The sequence below is a fragment of the Pygocentrus nattereri genome, chromosome 8 (genome assembly GCF_015220715.1).
Source record: "Pygocentrus nattereri isolate fPygNat1 chromosome 8, fPygNat1.pri, whole genome shotgun sequence".
Lineage (NCBI taxonomy): Eukaryota > Metazoa > Chordata > Actinopteri > Characiformes > Serrasalmidae > Pygocentrus > Pygocentrus nattereri.
This window is the reverse complement of record NC_051218.1, coordinates 22,989,286-23,009,722: the sequence shown is the minus strand read 5'-3', so window position 1 is coordinate 23,009,722 and position 20,437 is coordinate 22,989,286. Positions and strand designations below refer to the sequence as shown.

The following is a 20,437-nucleotide window of genomic DNA, read 5'->3' as shown; positions in this document are numbered from 1 at the left end:
CAACCAGCACAAATCAACAACATGGAGTCATACAGTCATCTTTTTTCTTCATTCTAACATTGTTCAATATATGGTGAAAATATCAAATTGTGAAACCAGTATTGAAAACTGAATTGTGAGTGCTTCATTACACCCATGATGAATGACCACCAATTTTATGCTAATTGTTCATAATAGGTACAACTGATTGGCTCCTGTCATTAAAACAGCAACACAGCACGGGATATGTATATGTCCCACTTTACCTGATGTCTCACTTTTGCTGAATTCACTCTACACAGGGGTCAGTTTTGCTGACATAGTAAGACAACTTTTTTTTCTTTCTTTTTTGTCCCATCCAGCTTCTATGTATGTATCTTTAACCATTTCCTTACTTCTACATGTGAATGTTCCCCCTGGAAAAAAAACTTATTTACACAATATAAGACATTAAGACTATTGCTATTGTACCTCTAATTGTATGTTTATGTTTCTTGCACCTTGGTGAGCAAAAAAAGTACCTCAAAAGTAACCTTTTCTGACAATGTACTTATTGCCATAATACTTTTCAATAAAAGGTGACAATCTTTAATTTAGTTTATATATGCTTCTTTCATTTTACATCAAATGTTTCGGAACAGAAATGAAAACATTGTTGAGTGGCATGAAGTGTTTCAGGCTTTGATCTCATGATGGCTGTATTTTCACAGCGGTCTACTTTTCACAGATACTGATTAAAGGTGCAACAAGTTACATCTTTTGCTTCACTAGCCTACTGTTTCTTTGGGTTCTCTGTGTACCTGTGAGCACCTGAGCTGGGCTGATATACAATTACCATGTGGCCAGTGTGCCAAGGATGCTGGCAGCATTATATTGATTTAATTACAGATAGAGATTATTTTTAATTTTGACAAAATTTAAATGTCAGAAACCTTACATGTCACACTGTGCCATCAAATCTTCACAGAATAGTTAACTCTGACTGTCCACTGGACTGGAAACCCTGTGTCCAGGGCTGTGTTTCTGGCTGTCCACGGACTCCACTGTCTAATAAGTGAAACCTTTAAAAAATAATCAAAGAACTAAAAGATCAGTAAGAAGAATAAAATGCAGATTCACAACACTCTACACGTGGGAACAAGAGCTGTGAACATGAAGTTCGTCTATTTCACCAGGATCAGCCTTCAGACTCGGCTCACCTGTGAGAAACGGGCAGGCTTTAGGACCCTGGAAGCGCGACTTTCTTCTCCAGCTGCTGCGGTCGAAAACTGGCGATGAGGGAAGATCGCGGGGAGAAGCCCGAAATCCTCACTGGCTTCAATCCTACGCTCGATTGCTCTGTTGAACCGAAACGAAAGCCACAGGCACCAATACGTTCAGAGGTTTCTTCGTGAGCACTGACCGTTGGAAGGCGCGCGGGGTCGGCTCGGGGCGGTAAGGTAAGGCGGCGCGGCACCACGCGATTAACAAAGGCGAGCTGGAGCGGCGATCGAGGGGGCATTAAAGGGGACACTGCAAAACGCCATGGACGGCGATAGCCAACTCTGTAAACTTTATCGAGTGCATACATAAGAGTCTGGATTTACTCCAGCGGAGTGTCTGCTGTTTGTCAGCCTGGACTAATGGTGCTCTAGCGCAGCCTTCCGAACTCAGGACTGCCGTTACGTCTCAGATGAGTGAGAGGCTAATGATAAGGGTAACTCATCCGCAGTCTTCAGGCGACTGGGACAGGCTGTGACATGTGTTTAGGCCTACAAAAGTGATGAAGAGTGGCGGCCCCGCGGTCAGTGCAGTCCGTGCTTCTCTAATTCTTCCAGCGTGCTTTCGCGAGTGTGTGACGAGGTTTTGCATCCTCTCTCTCAGGCTGTCACCTCGGACACGGCCCGCCTCAGCCACGCGCTGGCCTGCCGTTAAACTGTCCCGTGCCGCACACAGGCGTCCGGCGCCACGGCGAGAGCCGAGCCTTGGTTTTTGTCGTTTTCGTGCCACTAAATGGAGAGAGGGGGGGGGGGTGACACGGTCTTCTCCGTCCGCCGCCTCGCAGAATCAGGCCCGGACTAACGGCTCAGTCTTTGTGTCTAACTTTTGAATGTCAGAGCCGAGGCGAGACGCAGAGCTGTTTTACCTCAGGCTTTTGCGGGGAGTTGAGGCGGGAGAGCCCATAACATTAGCCTGCCGTTTCGGAACATGCTAGACGGCGGCTGCTCGGACTGTCAGCGCCAGAGACCGCTCCGTCTCTCTCTCTCTCCGTCTCTAGTCTATAACTGGAAAAAGCTCCGAGCAGCCTGTGTGAAGGCGTCTGGCTTCAGTAAATTCAGTAACCTAACTTACCTTTATCAGTCCTGCGCGATCCGGGCAGCGTGCAGCCTGTCGCCCTCTCGCCCCTGTCTTTATCAGAAAGACCACAATTCACAGCATGCTAGGCTGTTAGCCGTGTTTGTGTCTCCTGTTGTCGTTTCGCTGGAATGCCTTCTCTCTTAGTAATGGCACATGAGACTGTGTAGGCTTAGTGGACTAAATGGCCGAGGGCGGACTGGCTTTCTCGAATTGTGTGTGTTTACACGCGTAGACGAGTTGGTAGAGCTCTGTTGCTGTTTCTGGGATCTCAAATTTGAATGTGATATTAATAAAGAGAAATAGGTCATCGTCTGGAAGAACTGCTCATCACATCTCTCAGGCCGTTTTAATGCGACCGAACTGACTTTGCAATACTCCAAGGCGGCAAACTGCCTCCTTCGTCTTTAATTACAGATAGCTTGTCAACCGAGCTAAATGTAAATAATGCACTTTTTTAAACCGCCGTTTCTATTCAGGTGCGTGTATCATGCTGTGAAGTTGCGGAGAAGCGCTATATTATTCACTCCGGGTTGCTGCTTGTCGTCGACTCCGAGGATGTATCAGTGTCGCCACACAGCTGAGGGAGACTCTATTAGGCTAATTACTCTGGGCCTACGTTGGCTAGTTTATGCTGTGGTCCATCTATGTGAATTGTCAGTGGTCAAGAACATGATGTGGAAAACCCGGGGAAAGAAATGTTTGCTATGTCGTGGAGTCTGGCCCTCATTCTAGGCTGCTAACTCCAGCACAGCGTAAAGTGTCTCTGAATAGGGTTGTTGAAAGACAGTTAAAGTTGTGGTTGTAGTGTCACACTGGCCAAAGCCCAAGAGATGCAGGCTGTGTGAAGAAAAAAGGGACAAGATACAGAACAAATAAGGACAAGGCAGCATAGTAATAGAGAGTTAGTGTTTAAACTTGACAACCACCTTGTTAACTGCATGTTATAATGTAAATTACTTTAAAAAGTAAGTGCCTGCTGGTTAGCTGATCAAAGACTGGTAACGCAAGCCACAAGACTTGCAACTTCAAGAGCTGTAAACATTAACACTGATATATATATATATATATATATATATATATATATATATATATATATATATATATATATATATATATATATATATATATATATATTCCAAATATCATACATTTGCAAGTGTGAAAAGAATGAAGAATATACATCTTGTATTTGTGTAGCATTGAAATTTATACAGATAGAATAGCAAATGTCCTCTTGTTAGACGTAATTTCCTCATGCATTCATGCACACTGTTGAAATTGCCATTATGTTGTATAATGAAATAAAGTTAAATACAGTTTACCATAATAAAAAGTACATTTTGGGTCTGCTCAGTGATCATGAAGCTCAGTTTGTAGCCATGTGCAGCCAGGTACCTCCTAGGGTGACAGGTGTCTCCTCTATTGCATGACATTTCAACAGTTTGTCAAAACGCCAGAAAACACATCCTTCACTGTGTAATATGTTGGCACTTAATGTTCTCAAAACACTGTACATGCACAATTGTCAACCACCTCAGTGTTTGACTGCCATATGACATTGAAAATGCCAGAATACCAATACCTAGCATGTAACAGTAGGAATCAGGCGTATACTGTTGTGTTTCCCTCTCAGTGGGAGCACAATCAGTTGTGTCCTTGTGATCCCCCCAGTCATGGATGACTTAAGTTCAAGGAGTGTTCCTTTTTTTAAGTTTGAGAAAACCATATCTTTCTTTCTAGATGTGATTTTACTTGGTGTGACCTCAGGAATGATGTGACTTAATGGTGGTGAAGAGTTGCTCACAAACTTGGGAAAAGCCTTTCTTTCCTCCAGTCACTGATTTAACAGTGGTGGTGACTTTAAATTCAGATGTCATAAGTTGTGTGTATACACACGTGAGCAGCAGTGAATCAGAAATATGCCAACAAAACACAAAGCACCTTTTGATTCTTTACTCACTGAATGAACATGTGAACATGTATAGGCCGCCTTGAGGAAACGGCCACTTTGACATGTTGGTACTGATGCGAAAATGGGCATAATGAACTCATAAGGTCATGCTATAACTTTCAGTGAGTGTTGCTTTTGCTATTGTGACCCTTGGCTGGGAATTATCCTGCAGGATGATTTTCATAACTAGTGATCTACGGAAAACAAAACTAAGAGATTAATTAAAGATGTAGTCTGTTGACAACAGACCGATGTAATATTTGGTTTTGTTATTATACTTTGAATGGTCTTTCAGAGGCTTAAGTCAACTTCCCATAATGAAGATTAGAACTCATACTAAGGCACAGTCTACCGCTGCTGTGACCTTGAGGTGTAGCTCCTGAAAGCCTTATAAACGCTCTGCATTGGTCAGATAGCTTCTCTGAACTAATATCTCCCGATAAACACACAGATTTAAACTGTTGTGCATTTCAGGTATAAATGTTCATATAGGGGAGCACAGGACTGTAAATGAGCTGAAATTAGACTGATGGGAGTCTACTGGCTGAATTTATATTTCCTCCGGACTCTCGCAGCCTGTGTAGCATTTACCACAGTCTGTAAACGCGTCATGACCAGAGTACTTAAGCCTTTAATATTTTACATTTAAACGACATAAAATGTGGCTCACAGCAAGAATAATATGTATTATGATATTATGGAATATTGCTAATTAAATCATGGGCATTTGTCTAAACATAGAACGGGTGAACTAGTGTCGGTATGATTTTTATTTGTTTATTTTTAATCTGCTCTTCAGAAACTTAAGAACGACCGTTACAAAACCTGCGGGTTTGTGAAGAGGGGTGGACTTGCCTGAAGTCAAGTTCTTTAAAGAGAATTTCTCTGGAGGCGAGTCTAATAAATATGAAACAACACTGAGGGATGCGTTACGGGTGCCGTCGTTCACCGTGGGCGATATCTGAAGGCGAAGCTCGCCCCCCAGCCCTGACTCTCATGGCCGAGCTGAACTAGCCCTCGGCCCCGCGTGTTCATTCCGCTGCTACGCTTCAACCGACCAGCACCTTCTCCAACTCTTTTTGTTGTGCCTGCCCGCCTCGAATAGACTTCATAAACGCGACCTGTAGTCTCAGGAGAAATCCTCTGCGACCACCGGGGCTCATTGTATCACACGCGCGGAGTCTGGGGACGCATAACCTGCTTGGTTTAGGCGCCGTGTTTTCACTTTGTTACTTGGGTAAGGGCTTTTTTTCAGTTTTAGCGCACCGTTGCGACCCCCCTTTTCCCCCCTCAAGCGGCTGGACTCCCGCGTTGCATGCCGGTACCTGCAGTCCCCGCTCCTCCCAGCTCGGGGTTGACACGGCGAGGGCGTGGGTTTAGAAACACTACAACTCCCAGCGCCGGCGCGCCTCCATCTGCCCCTCTCTCCCACCAGAGCAGTGGCTGAGCTACGCTACGGGGTTGTCTTGACGAACCCCCCCGGACTTTCGGAACCGAAATCGTCGGGATTAGTGAACTGCGACCGCCGGATACGACGGGAGTAAAGCCTTTCTCTCGATGCACCAGTATCCCCCAAATGTCGGTCAGACGGGTTGGTGAATGTTTGTACCTCCTGCCATCGCTCTCTCGCTCGCCTAAATGATCTTTTTGGAATTATTCAGGGCTGTAGACCGAGGCTCGGTTCGGGGGGCTGTGTCACGTTTCTGAACATGTTCAGTCCCAGAGCGGCCCGACAAAAACACTATTTCGGAGCCTTTTTTCCGTCCGCGGTCAGACGGCTAGTCTCTAACAGGCAGCGGTAATGCACACGGATAGTTGCTTCGAGGAGACTTCGCTGCGCAGGGAGCTGAATGTGCAGCTTCAATTTAGAACACCTTGCTAAGTACGAACATGGCTCTTGCTCCGCCGAGCGGTCCGAGTAACACGCGGTGGTTAGCGATCCCTAAACGTGCTCGTTGTACACGAACCTTCAGTTATTTCATGTCTTTTCTTCAAGCAGCCCATGAGGGAATGTGCAGAGACAGCCAAAAGTACGATGTTTCCTCATGTAGGTGATATCACCCTCTAAATGCTGTCTCCCTCGCTTTCTTTCAGCCAGCTCTCCTTGGGAAAAGACGTCATGCTCGGGCTACTTCGTCGTGGTCACTGCCAAACACGACTCGGCTTGTTCAGTTTACAGGGATCTGTGGCTTTTTCGGGCTCTGTTTGATAGCCGGCTACACGGGGGGAACGTGTCGTTAGTTTGTGGCCGCGTTGTGGCCGCACGAGTGCATCAACAGTGTGGCTGGCTGTGGCGCTCCGCGCAGCAAATTCTCTTTCGGATAATCCCCGCGCAGGAGACCTACATTGTGCTGCTGGTGTGTTTGTGCACCTCGCCCTTTCAGTCGGTTGTGAATCTCGGGGAGTTGTTGTTGTTGTGGTGCTTTTAGCCTATTTTTAACAGACCGAAGCCCCCACCCCCCGGCACCTCCGTTCTCCTGTATTGTGTGCGTGTGCGAGCCTGCGATTGTTCGTCAGCCTTGAGCTCGGTCGACGAGCCGGGTTGGTCAGAGTTGGAGCAGTAGGATATTGTTTTCTTGCCGACGAGCTTTTTATCCCAGCGAAGGCGTGATCACCTGTGCTCGTCGTCTCTCTCCACTCGGCTCTCGGATCGGTCTCCTTTGTGCCTGTGAGAGCCTCAGGGCTGCGCAGCCCGCGGACCCAGAGCCACCGGCTCCATACTACAGAGGCGGAGACCGTGTGGCTTTGCCGTGTTCAGCCCTCGCTTTTTGGCGACGTGCAGGTTCGTACCAGCACAATAAAGCCACCCTGGTAGATTGTCCACTGGGTGCAGCGCTCGAGCTTGTGGTTCAGGCTTCGCTTTGGGTCTCTTACGTGAAGTGTGTCGGCGAGACGAGCTCGTGTGTGCTGACAGCGGAGCCTGAACTTTACAAATAAGCATCGCTGCTGGTCCAGACATGGCTCCGCTCCATCTGACCTGGAGAGAGAGCTGTGAGCTCCGCTGACCGTCCGGTCCGACTGCTGCACGCGCTTGTTTGATTCTTTCAGAGACATCGTGAAAAAAAACCCTAATTCCGGTGTTTCTGCAGTCTCGATCGGCCACTCCGAACGAGGGGATTCTGTTCAGTGTGGTGATTTTCCAGCTTTTACCACACCAACTGAGCCTGGCAATTAGCTGATGAATTTAGGTGTGTTTGTGTAGGAAAATCACCACACTGCTGGTCCTTCAGAGCTGGAGTTAGACATAGAAGAACATTTAACTGAGGATGACATCTTTCAGTGCTTATTTTGATATGTAGTACGTAGAGAGCCAGATGAACTTCTTCCAGTCAATTTGATCTTATCAACGGTCCTTACCCAAAACCTGCCATAACACTAGAGCACTATAGGAAACCGATTCTTTGGCGAGTTTTATAACCTGCGTTGTTGTTACTCTACTTATTTGTCTTTGGGCGAGTAACCATGCTTCTTAGTTGTTGAAGCCGAGATTCTTTGCTTAGTTGTATGACTGCTCTTTGAGATGTTGTGAAAACACCATCTCTCACTATTATTCTAAGAAAATCTTGAAATTAATCTCATAACATAGCACTAGTACTTTGAGTACTTCATGATTACTTCGGGGGGGGGGGGGGGGGGGGGGTAAAGGACATTTCCACTGATTTTTAAAAAATATCTGTATAATTAAAGCTTTAAAATATAAGCAAAGTCAATCACGGTGGTTTTATATGAAATAAACCGAAATATGAAACTTACTGAGGCAGAAGTGTTCATTGTGGTAGTGATATGAACTAGATACCATAAGAGTTTAATGGTTCTAAAATCAGCCTTGAAGAAAATTGTTGCATTAAATTGTTATAAACACACAGTCTGATGTCTGAGATGATTTTGTGATTGTTTTCAGGTAAGATTAGGTTAGAAAGGAGAGGGTTATTTTTTTCATTTATTTTTTTAGATTCCAAATTAGTGGTGGAGAGGTATGTGAGTGTTTTGAGGCAAAATAGTACCCAAAGGAAAAAAAAGTGACTTACTGCTTTTTAGACTTTTTTAAAACTAGTATCAGCATTATCAAGGTTTTTATAGCAAATAAAATGACTATAATATTTGTGCTGTGGACATTGCAGCTCCTGCTCCTATCACCACCATTGTAAATAAATCTAGGTAACTTTCTCTACAGTGCACTATTTCACATCAGATCATTCTGCATGACTTTACATCTCGATGATTTAATCATGGAGAAATTGTGGAGAAAATAGGTGCAATTCCCCTTGAAGTATTGACACATTTACCTTAGTAGAGCAGGAGCAATGTGAGTGTTCATGTTGGGTGTGACAAAAAGTGCTATTCTTTGTGGAGAAAAGTGCACCATCTGTTTTTTTTGCTATATGTTTTTACATATAGACGTTCTGTAAATTCCAAAGCTTTTAGGTCATGTTGACTAGGTTACTACTTGCCAACAGGTAAGATGTGATGAGAGCATAGAGAGTGGCATAAAGGAGCAAACTGCAGTGTACAAAGATGGCTGCAGTCAGTAGCCAACTATGCAGCACCCACTATTCCTGCTGCATGGCCTGAGCAGTGGTGTTCAAAGCTAAGTCACTGTTGATCATGTTTGTTCTGAAGGAGAGCACCAAGAGGGGCCCGCTGTCATGCACATGCAATCTTGTTTGTGTTGGTGCCAGAGCAATAGAGTCTGACTCCTCCATGTCTCTTTTTGGCATTCCACAAATTTTTGGGCCCTGTGCAAATGCAACCTTCTGGTCCCCCCTTAAGTTTGAAATTGTACAGCAAAGCAAAAAATTTAGTCCAAGCCCCTTTAAAGGCCTCCTCAACTTATGGTGTTTCTCTACCGAGTAGTGCGGTATGAGCAGAGTCATAAATCTGCGATTGTTGAATTCTTTTTGTAATTTCCACTGCCCAGTGAGCTGCACTGTACTTGACTACCTTCATTTGATTACCCTTCTGGCTGGGGTACTAAGCATACCTAGTCAGAATGTATGGGTGGAGCTAGAAGTGGTGCACACTGCTGATTGGTCAATCGTAACTGTCACAGAATCATCATGCTGTGTACTAGAGTCAGATGACTGCCATTAAAAAAATGCTACCTAGAACTGAGTAAACTTGTGTTTACTTCTAATGCTAAAGAGAACTCGATCAAGGTGCAGATGGTTTTGGTGCAGATTTGTAGCTGTACTGTGCTGTACTGTACTGCTTAGTTTAAAAATGCAATATGGACCCTGGGTAGTCAGTCCCTGTTGCCACATTACTGGTCAATGGCCATATTTTTTTCAGTTACAGTTTCACTTTTTTTACTAATACAATTCTTTTAATTCTAAGATTTCAAACCATAATACATGGTATTATTGTGACAACTCTGCAGTATGGGTTTGTTGCTGCCTGCAGAAAGGTGGTGGACATTCTTGAAAACTTGATTCAGGATGTCCCCCCGCTCTGTTCCTCAGCGACCCTATTGACCCTTACTGGGGTCCATCCACCCCAGGAATGCAGCCACTTGCCTTCCCACTGGGTTCTGATCACAAATGCTGCACTACTGAGATTAGATGAGAACAATGGCAAATATCACTTTCGTAAATCAGTGCACCTTTCAAAGCACCTTTTATTGCACCTTTTGGGATTATTATTTTGTTGGTTTCCTTATAAACCGGATGATACATTACATCACCACAGAGATCTTTATTCCTGCTTAAATCTGAACTTAAAGGAAATTGTGACATCTTTTGAAAAGAACCTTTCTTACTTTTTGTATTCCTGAGTTAGTGTGAATAACTTAAACGAACCCTGCACCTGTTTTTCACTGCTCTGTTTTTTGCTGAACCCTTTTGCTTCTGTTGTATTTGTTTAAAACATAAAGCAGTACCACCTAGTTAAAACATCCATTATAGATCTTAATTAGTTTAGCAAAATGTTTTTCACAGTGTTTGAGTTTGCTTACATGATCCATTAAATAAAATTCATGGTCTTTGCCATCTGGAACCCACAGCATTGTAAATCCACAAACATTTTTTTATGAATTAACATATAAATAGACATATTTTACATTACATATAATAGAGCAGAATAGGGAATAGTTTGGTGCTTTGCTTAGTGGAAAGGTACTTGAAAAACCTAATTTCATGACAAGGAATTCTGAAAACAGTAGCGAAAACGCAACAGGAAATAATCATAATGCAGGTAAACATTTTGATAAATGTTGATAGTAAATTTGTATTGAATTATTGATATGATGAGTTGAATTATTAGCACATTCAACAAATCAAATATTGGTGGAATACTGTAATCATTAATAGAAAAACAAGCTGAGCTTGTCACAACATCTTTGTTACCCTCATGTTCTTGGCAAGATTTGAACAAAGTCAGATCAAACAAAATGTAACTCTCAGTGGTATGGATTAGAAGGTTTTAGTGTATGGTAAAGTATGAATTTTATAATCTCACATGGACACAAACAGGATCAGTGTTTATTAGAGATGTTGCATGGACTGCTATGAATATTTCAATAATGATACGATTTTAAATTGTTGTGATTTTGGAGTTTCTGGAAAGTTTTGTTATCTAATCAGAGTTGTTTCTTATACCTGGTATTTTCTTTTCATTTGAAGCTCTGTGCCATATACAGAAGAAAATCTTGTAAACACACACCTGTCGGCACACCCTGAGGAATGCTGTGTTGAAACGAACGCCTATGCAGGTGAAAATTTGAATGTATAATTAGATGACCATAGCATCTTTAATAATTTTATTTAGAATTGTATGAGCTTATCTTATTTGTCTCATATCTATCTTATTCCTCAATTCTTTGTTTGTCCAGGTGGATCCCTCGCCAATGAGTGTGGGGGATGGAGGCACAGTGAGCAGAGAGAGCAGTGCCCCTGCCCAGGCCTCTGAGAGCATGGTGGGGAATCCACAGCAGACACTGCCTCCTGAACTCAGAGGAGACGTTCCTCACACTCAGCAGAACAAGCTGAGGACATCCACAGGCTGCAAAACGCCTGGTGTCTGCTCAGAGGCCAGCAAGGCTAGCAAGGCCAGCAATTCAAACCATTGTCCTGAAGTCCCTCCCTCCCAACCTTGCAACAATGCCCCTGTGTTCAGCACTGATCCTTTGAGCACGCCGTTGCCCGATAGGACAGAGGTTCCCAAAGCCAAGGCTGATGGTGCTGGCATCTACCCCACTCACCACTGGCCTTGTGGTATAAAAGTTGGTGCAGAGGACTCTGTGAACTCTGTTCATGGTGGCATCAACCCAAATAAGAAAACTCCTCATAGCCCTGGCCACACCCAGCCTGTGATCAGCCTTCCCCCAGGATTCCAGTGCTCAACACTTTTTAAGACAGGGCAACCTGTTGCTTTCCTGCCCTCCCCTAACTTTTCTTCCCCTCTTTGTAAGATCACCTTGCCTCCAGGATTGGGCCAGATTGCCGCCCTGAGAGAAGCCACAGCTAGTCAGTTTCAAAAGGACTGTCCAGCGCCGAGTTCTGGCGCAAGCATGACGCCAAGGCTCAAAACGTACCCATATCACTTTTCTGTGGGTAGAGGCCTTGCTCCTGAGAAGAAACCTCTGTCACCGGCATCAAAAGGCAGAAGTGACTCTGTGTCTAATGCTAAGGGCTGCAAAAATGTAGGAGAGCACAAATCCGTAGTGTCGTCTTCTGCTAGCCCAGCTATTGCTCTCCCAGTACAACAGCCCTCACAAAGCTCAGCCCCACCAACTCGTTACACCATCTCTCCCACCGCTGCCATCTGCTGTAGCTCAGCACTAGCCAACATTAGCACTCAGAGCAGGTTGCTTAGCCTTGTAGAAAAATGCCCACAGTACAGAGGGGTTGAAAAGTCCATGGCATTTTTGAAACCGAAGCCTTCATCATCTACTGAGGAGCACAATGCTTCCTGTTCCCCAGAGGCAAGGGATGTACCCCTTGATTTGTCTTCAAAATCAAAACGTCAAAAAAGCATCAAAGATGCTCAGAATAGCCCAACTTCTGCCACTGAGCACCGCTCCATCGAGCCTCATCAGAAGAACATTCATGCCTCCAAAAGGCCTCAGACTGCCACTTTTGGTACTGCCACAAACTACACACTTTTACCAGACACCCAACGAAATGGCGCACCTCAAAGATCTTCCTCAAAACTCAGCAATCACCACAGTGTAGAACCAAGTGCATCATGGGGCAAAGTCTCATCACAAGGTTCATTAAACAATCTGCCAGGTACATATGTAGGCGTGGCAAGCCCTATACTAGCATCTACCCTACGTAGCAAAGATGGCAAAAGTGCTGCTTTTGTGGAAGATCTTCAGACATTTGCTAAACAGGAGACTATTTCCATTATTGATCAAGGAGAGCAGTTGGCTTCTAGGGGTAAGAAGGCACCACCAGGCACAGTTAAAGCCCAGCAAAATAAAGGCATCAAGCATTCTGCTAGTACTTCTTTACTTGGTCCACAGGAGCTTTTATCCACACCGCTACACATTACAGCAAACTCACAATCACCTAGAAAGTCTTTGGGTGGAAAAGCAGGGTATGCACCTTCAGTTATTAATTCATCATGGCCACAGCCTAGTGTTCTTTCCCAGGAGACATCAGTGCTGAAACCACCAAGTCAGACACAAGGTCTATCTAAAGTCAAAGGCAGCATAAATTGTGAGACCCCCCTGTTTCATAGCTCTGAAATAAGTCCTACTAAAGTAGAGGATGAAAAATGGGAGAAAACCAAGTCCCCTTTGTCCAACCTGGAGTCAATAGTCAAGCAGAAAGCTCTTGAGACCACTGCACTCACTGGTGAAAACTACTGTAATCTGTCTGCTGTGGGGTCCAGGAAGTCTGAAGTGGCAAGCTTGCTCAACAGGTGTCAGAACCCTCCATTACTGCAGAGTGTGGCCACCAGCTTTATGCCATCCAGAACCTCAGAACAGCAGGACTCCAGACCAGACAGAACCTCCCCACCTAAAGATGTCACACTACCAGTTAACACACAGGAGGCCACAACTGTTACTGTGTCCAAAGAAAAGAAACATGACAAACAGACAAAGCAGTTTGAAAATTTGACAGGTGATGCAGGCCAGAGATCAAAGCTCAGCACCCCCAAGAAAAAATGTGCTTCCAGTATTGTTAAAACTGGCAGAAAAGAGAATAAACTGGCCCGAGACCTTGAGGAGGACATAACAAAAAAAGAGTTTATAGCACAGGTGGAGCCCTCTGCTAATTCTAAGCTGGATGGGATGGCTTTATCTGTTCTTCAGACTCCGGCTATAACAGAAACAGAAGCAGAGAAGAAAACAAATGGTGCCAAAGAGGATAGCCCTTCCAAAGGAAAAATACCAGTCACCAAACAAAAGAAAGCAAGAAAGCACACTAAGGATAAGACGGCTCCTGTGACACCGAAGAAGACTGCAACACTAATAAAAAAACAGCAGGAGAAGGAGAGTGCCACAATCATGCAAGGCCCTACCTCTAAAAAAGTGAGTTGTATTAGTTATAAAATCTTTATTTAATCTTCCTTGATATCGTGATGTTCTTTAAGATAAGTGTATTTATTCCCATGTGGTTGTTTAACTAAATATTAACAGCTGTTTTACTAATATTAATTGTAGTTTTAGACAAGCAAATTCAGGTAAGACAAGGTGACACAGTTTGAATGTTTTTGTGTTCTAACAGAAGAAAGATGTGCTACCTGCTGTGGAGAAAAGTCCACTGAAGGAACGGGCCCCTGAAGTAGGGAGCAAGATTCGCAAAGGGAAGAGCAGTCCTGTTAAAATGGAGCGTGCTGCCACAAACAAAACTGGTAATGTTCATTTTTATGTTTTTCTTAACACATCATGTAACTTGTTTCCATATGCCTTAGCAATTCATTTCAGTACCTTGCAACACGTACCTTCATGGTGAAGCTTGATTGTATGGCTGTCCATGCTCTTTTGCCCCAGGTTGCGAGAGCAGCCCAATCAGCAGTACCCAGGGTTATGAAAACCCTGGCTCTCTCAGCAGCCCTGGACGACCTAGCAAAGAGCCTGAGTCTCAGGAGGAGGTCTCTCCGCGACTGAGACGAGCTCGTCGACGCACAGATGAGGCTTTGCTGAGAGACTGGAGTTTTGCTTCTCCGCCTACACCTCCTCCTCCAGATCCCCCCTCTTCCCCACCACCACCAAGTCACACTCCAGCAGCCCCAATCCGTCGGCCGCGGGGAAGGCCTCGGCTCAATCCCCGGCGTGAGGAGGGCAGTGCAGATAAGGCCAAGGGAGCAGATGGAGGAGACACAGCATCAATGAAAAAAAGAAAGCGCTGTAGGAACCGTAAATACCAGAATGGGGAGTACATCACAGAGAAGGACAAGGTGGTAGAAGGGGAGAAAGACGAGAGGCTAGGTGCTGAAGAAGATGAGAATACAGGTAAATGCAAAAAAAAAACCCAAAACATTTCAACAGATTTAGGCAATGTAGTAAAGCTTTAGTTGCATTAATTGTGTTTTGAACTAGGCAAGTATAACCTGTGCTTTATTTGATTGAAGGTATGCTTAATTATGATGTTCATCCTGTTATAAAATTGAAGTAGCGAATTAGACTCGAAAGTAAGTCTTTGTCAAAATTTTTGCAGATGAGAAGACAAGTGCTTACCCCCGTCTCAGTGCCACTTTGACAAGTGGAACACCCAGTCCCGACCTCAGCCCCAGGAGGTCCCTGTTCACCCGCTCAGGGACCATGCGACGCCAAGAGAGCCCCACCTCCCCAGAATTAAATGACAAACCTCCAGGAAAGAGGAAGTTCAAGAGCAAGCACTTGTGTGATACTGAGGAGCAAAAAAAGGTAGATTTCATAAATGGTCACTTTTATTGTCATACACGAACTTGAAGTATGATTAATGGCAGCGACTTCTTGTGACATTTTTAATCTTAATAGCTGGTCTTATGGTGCCCCCTACTGGCAGATGGAATTTGTACAAAGCCATTAGTTTCTCTTTCGCACATGGCAGCTGGGCTTCTCCCAGTGCAGTGCACAAGGCAGCTGCTGTCCTTTCAATGTCATGTCCTTCTCAATGAATTTCTCATTTATTCTTTTTATTCTAGCTTAAGACCAAAAGAGGGCTACTTGGGAAGCGCTCTTCTTCCCTTTCCGCAGATGAGGACAGCCCTGTCATCAAGAAGTCTACTCCTTTTGCTGGACCGAAGGGCTCCTCATCTCCTGTGCCTAAAAAGAAGGGGCCTGGGAGGGGTGGGACTCTTGATTCCACCCCGAGCCGTCCAGTACCCCCAGAGGTCCGGCGACTGATTGTGAACAAAAATGCTGGAGAGACACTGTTGCAAAGAGCTGCTAGACTGGGATACCAGGTAGGTTTAGTATATATTTTTTGCAATTCCTTGGCCATGATATGGTTAAAGAGCAAAAAATACATCAGCTGTCTGTAAGCTTTATGCTTGGGTTGGGATGGATTAGATATTTTGCTGGAAGGAATTGTGGTGTCTGATCACTGTATACAGTGTAATGTTTTGTGCTTCTTACACAAGATTTTAAATATTCTCTGATTTTTTTCAAAAGGAAGTGGTGTTGTATTGCCTGGAGAAGGATGTACGGGAGGTGAACCGTCGGGACAATGCCGGCTACACGGCGCTGCATGAGGCATGCGCTCGTGGCTGGACGCACATTGTGCAGGTGCTACTGAAGCATGGGGCGGATGTCAACTGCAGTGCCCAGGATGGGACACGGTGAGCTGCTGTCATTTACCAAAGACAGAGAGCAGTTAAGAGTGCAGTCAGCTATAGATGTAATAAAAGTGCCTTTTTTTTATAAAGGAATCAGAATTCTTTGAAGTGTAACCTTAAATTACCAGTCCACTATAATCAGTGTCATTGGAAAGACAACAGTACTTAAAAGATTTGGATTTCTGCTTTCGTAGTATTCAGTGTACATTATGTTTACTCTGCGTTAAGCTGTTAATGTTGCATCCCCGCAGCCCTATTCATGATGCAGTGGCAGCTGATAACCTGGCGGCAGTGTGGATGCTGTTGAACCATGGGGCAGATCCGACATTAGCCACCTACTCTGGACAGACAGCTGTTAAACTGGCCCAAAGCCCTAGCATGAAAGCATTCCTTAAAGGTAAAATTCACATGCCATTTAAATCCCAGTTCATTTTCCATTTTGGACATCACAGTAGACACTTGAGTAAAACATAAAAAGCAAGCATTATGCAATTGTATCTAAATCATGATCAGTTACATTATTTTAAAGCCTGATATTAGTGAAATTGCTGTATACATTTTCCTCAGAATTTGAAAAAGTGAAAAATCAAAACATTCCTGCTTTAAAGTTGAGTATCATGGGTTTATTCAGCAATTTTGACCGCTACATTTTTGTAGAATCTGTACAAATTTGAAAAATTGCCAACTGTGACCACTTTCAAAGGCAGTTTCAGCAGTGGTTAGAAGAACTGCAAAGTCTAGCTGTCAGTAGCTCTAAAAGTAATGTTATTTTAGTAGTTGCATTAATTGTGAAAACACATATAAATACAACTTCTTAATGGAGCAGAAGACTTGAAAATAAATATAAGTCAGTTATTTTCATTGAATTCAATAATGTCTTTTTTCTTTTAGAGTACTTCACTGACCTGGAGGGACGCACTGATCAGGATCCAAATCTACAGTGGGATTTCTATAGCAGCTCTGTGTTTGGTAAGAACTTTATAAACCAGTTTGTTTGTTGACTTGTAAAAGTGACCAGCATTCTTATTTTGAGATTATATTAAAGAAGTTTAAACAATAGCTACACACAGTTTAGGACAGTCTTTCATCTCCAGAGTGAATTTCCGTAATTAGTGTCCGCAGTGGTATAGGCAGATACTTTAATGACTGTCCACTAGAGGGCACCACTCAGGCATGTGTTGTCCTGTCCTTCAATCTGCATTTGCCCATCCTTTCTCAGAGACCGATCAGGAGGCCTGCTGGGATTTTCTGCTGTCTCAGCCCGAAGAGGAAGATGGGGAGGAATGTAGAGAGCTAGGGAAGGACAGGGATTCAGATGTGGACTGCCTTCTGTTCGAGTTCTCCTCTGAGCCCCTTTTACCGTGTTACCATGTTCAAGTATCACTAACACAGGGGTGAGTGACCACAACAATCCAAACCTACACATGTATTGTACACATGTATATGTGTATAGTTCTTTGTAAAGTAATGGCACAAAGCAAATTTCTTTTGCGAACAGTAAGGTTTATCTGATCTAGTGTACATGACTATAAGCTGCAGCACAAAGACAATAAGCCACAGTCCAAAATACAGTGGTAGGAATGCAAAATTGCAAAACATTACATTTCAAAGCAACATGAAGACACAATTAATGCAACACAAAGACCTCAAACCATAATGAAGTGGCAGACTTCATTGCAATTTCCATAGATCTTTTGATAAATTATATTAACATGCTCTCAAGCTCTAATTTACTTCACCTCATAACAATTCTCTGTTGTTAGGAACAGAGAATTATATTGTTCAAAATTATATTGTATTCAATAGCGACAACTTGTCTAAGATGCATACAGTACTGTGCAAAAATCAGAGACCTTCCTCAAGGTATGAATAAGTACCTTATTCACAGAGGTAAAGTCATGAACTGTCTGAATGTCTTTGTCTTGAGATATTACATTTAGGGATGTATGATACTGGCATTTTAATAGATTAGGTATCAGCTAAATTAAATTAATGATCCAGTTCTTTTTTTCATTTTCACTCTCTGTTTACTTTACTATCATAGAGTTGCCATGGAGAGACAGAATTTACAACCTGCTGCAAAGTGCCATGCTTTCAGAAATTAACAGAGCAAATTAAATGTCTGCAATGTTGAACGGTTTTAAAATGGAAACTTGTCTTCAGCTCCAGAGTTTCTGCTGTGTTTAATGTTGCTGCATTTCATCTAAACATGTAAGATATGAGAGTGGCTGTTGCGCACACACACACTCACACATACTGTTTTGTGACTTTTTGAAACAATATGGTAATACACTACGGCAGTGTTTTTTTACAACCAGTTAGAAATGAAACTATAGCGGAAATGTTCTCCTTTACTGACCCCTTATGGGTTTAAACTAGCCTTGCAGAAGCAGTACAGTTAAGTGGTGGAAGTGATGGCTACTGTGCCATGTTAGAGCAATGTGAAATTCATGACACAATAAAATGGTTATTTCACGCTAGTCCAGTATAGGGCTGAACAATTCAATAATTAATTAATATTGAAAATACAGTTTTCAAATCACAAGAACTGCAGTTTTAATTACATGCTACATTATTCAACAATGATTTTACTGTTTTAAATGGGTATATTTTACCTAATTACACAGAGCTTGTGAACTGCCTAAAGACTTTGTTGGAAAGAGTCAAAACCGATTGCTGATGAAGGGCTAGAGGACAGATGAGCTGATAGTCAGCCACATTGAGAAGAAATCATGCACCATGCAGTCTCGAAGCATATATCACATACAATCTGTTGCGTGAAATAGTCATGAATGCATGCTATATTTGAGTGTGTGCATTGTTGTGTGGTGGAAATGGTATTTTTATATGTTATATTTTTATATATTCAGATAGAGAAAAAGGTATTAAAATTATTTAATTTTGTTTTTCAAAACAAATGAGTTATAGCTGTGTCCTCCCAGCAAAAGGTTCCCAAAGATGTCGCTATGTTCCGTTATGTGACAATATGGTCCACTTTAGAAAGACAGTCATTCACACAATCAACCACCCAAACATTCCATCCATCCATCCATCCATCCATCATCTTCCGCTTCTCCGGGGTTCGGGTCGCGGGGGCAGCATCCTGAGCAATGAAGCCCAGACCTCCCTTTCCCCAGCCACTTCCACTAGCTCCCTGGGAGGGATTCCGAGGCGCTCCCAGGCCAGCTGGGCGATATAGTCACGTCAGCGTGTCCTGGGTCTTCCCCGGGGTCTCCTCCCCAGTGGACTTGCCTGTGACACCTCCCTAGGGAGGCGTCCAGGAGGCATCCTAACAAGATGCCCGAACCACCTCAACTGGCTCCTCTCGACGTGAAGAAGCAGCGGCTCTACTCCGAGTCCCTCCCGGATGACCGAACTTCTCACCCTATCTCTAAGGGAGAGTCCAGCCACCCTGCGGAGGAAACTCATTTCAGCCGCTTGTATTCGCGATCTCGTTCTTTCGGTCATTACCACCCAAACATTCCTTATTCCTTAAATGCAACCAACTTCTAAGACTGAATTTTAAATGTATCTGAAAGCAAGCATTCCGAAAAGAATGGAAGCTGTATTAAAAACAGAGGGTGGACATTACTAAATACTAAAATTTATATATTTAGTTGTTGAGTAATTTTGTGTTATTTTTTCGTTAAATAAATGTTTCTTGACGCTGACAAAAGAATAATGTTTAACTAGAAATAAATAAATAAAATGGTGCTCTCTGACTTTTACCCAGCATTGTAATAAAGGATAATAATAAAAGTCCATTAACTGTCTCTACTTACTTTAACAGTTTTTGCAACTGGTTTTTGCTGACGGATGTGTTGAAGCGGCTGAAGGTCTCTGCTCGGATATTCCGGGCGAGGTACCCTCAGTTTGAGGTGGCAAGCATCGCAAGGACGGAGCTCTGGAGGCAGATGACGGTTAGTCAGACGTGTGTAGCCCCTGACGAGCTCCGACCAGCTGAGGAAGAGGAGGAAGATGAAGAGGCGGTGGATCTGGTGCGTTGTGTGCCAGAGCTGCAGGGACTGCTGGGCTCCTCTATACAGCTTCTAAAGGAGGATGAGGAGGAGAGTTCAGATGCAACAGTCAGGCTCTCAGGCCGATAGCAAAAGCTCCCCCTTCTGCACTCCCTCCATACCACGTCCAGGGATAAGCAAGGAGCCGTCCACAGGTGCGGTTGCCTCTTTCCTCGGCAACTGATGCCATGTTACCAGTACCAGCACTTTGTACATTCAGTGTCCGCCAGAAAAAGGCTCCGTTTCTCTCAGAAGACACCCTTGTCCCAGACATCTTCCTTCACAGTAGTGGAAAGGGACCTATGAGACTAACTTGGTATGGAATCACCCCCAAGAGAATGGCTAGAGAAGGCTTGCAAAGTAGCTTTCAGGTCCTGATCTGTGGGTATTTTTCACTATCCAGTTACTTTTTTTATATACACACACACACACACACACACACACACAC

At 43.8% G+C, this 20,437-nt stretch overlaps 1 protein-coding gene and 1 long non-coding RNA gene across 4 annotated transcripts in view; one reads left to right on the top strand and one right to left on the bottom strand.

The window, feature by feature from the left end:
* The window catches only part of LOC119263868, a 10,843-nt gene extending 7,990 nt beyond the window's left edge, over positions 1 to 2,853 (bottom strand). Inside the window, exon 1 of the long non-coding RNA XR_005130595.1 lies at positions 2,311 to 2,853. This is a non-coding gene — a long non-coding RNA (uncharacterized LOC119263868). The remainder of the gene's footprint in view (positions 1 to 2,310) is intronic.
* bcorl1 (BCL6 corepressor-like 1) lies at positions 1,233 to 20,437 on the top strand. 3 transcript variants are annotated; one of them, XM_017698423.2, is made up of 12 exons: positions 1,233 to 1,418; positions 10,885 to 10,973; positions 11,094 to 13,742; positions 13,939 to 14,065; positions 14,205 to 14,666; positions 14,872 to 15,080; positions 15,341 to 15,601; positions 15,810 to 15,976; positions 16,225 to 16,370; positions 16,865 to 16,942; positions 17,193 to 17,367; positions 19,764 to 20,437. In XM_017698423.2, the coding sequence occupies exons 2-12, from the start codon at positions 10,968 to 10,970 to the stop codon at positions 20,077 to 20,079; spliced, it is 4,596 nt and encodes a 1,531-aa protein (XP_017553912.1). In that variant the 5' UTR covers positions 1,233 to 1,418; positions 10,885 to 10,967; the 3' UTR covers positions 20,080 to 20,437. The 3 variants fall into 3 exon arrangements, with proteins under 3 accessions (XP_017553912.1, XP_017553914.1, XP_017553911.1); XM_017698425.2 differs by lacking the exons at positions 1,233 to 1,418; positions 19,764 to 20,437 and adding exons at positions 5,692 to 5,858; positions 18,018 to 18,830; XM_017698422.2 differs by lacking the exon at positions 1,233 to 1,418 and adding an exon at positions 5,693 to 5,858.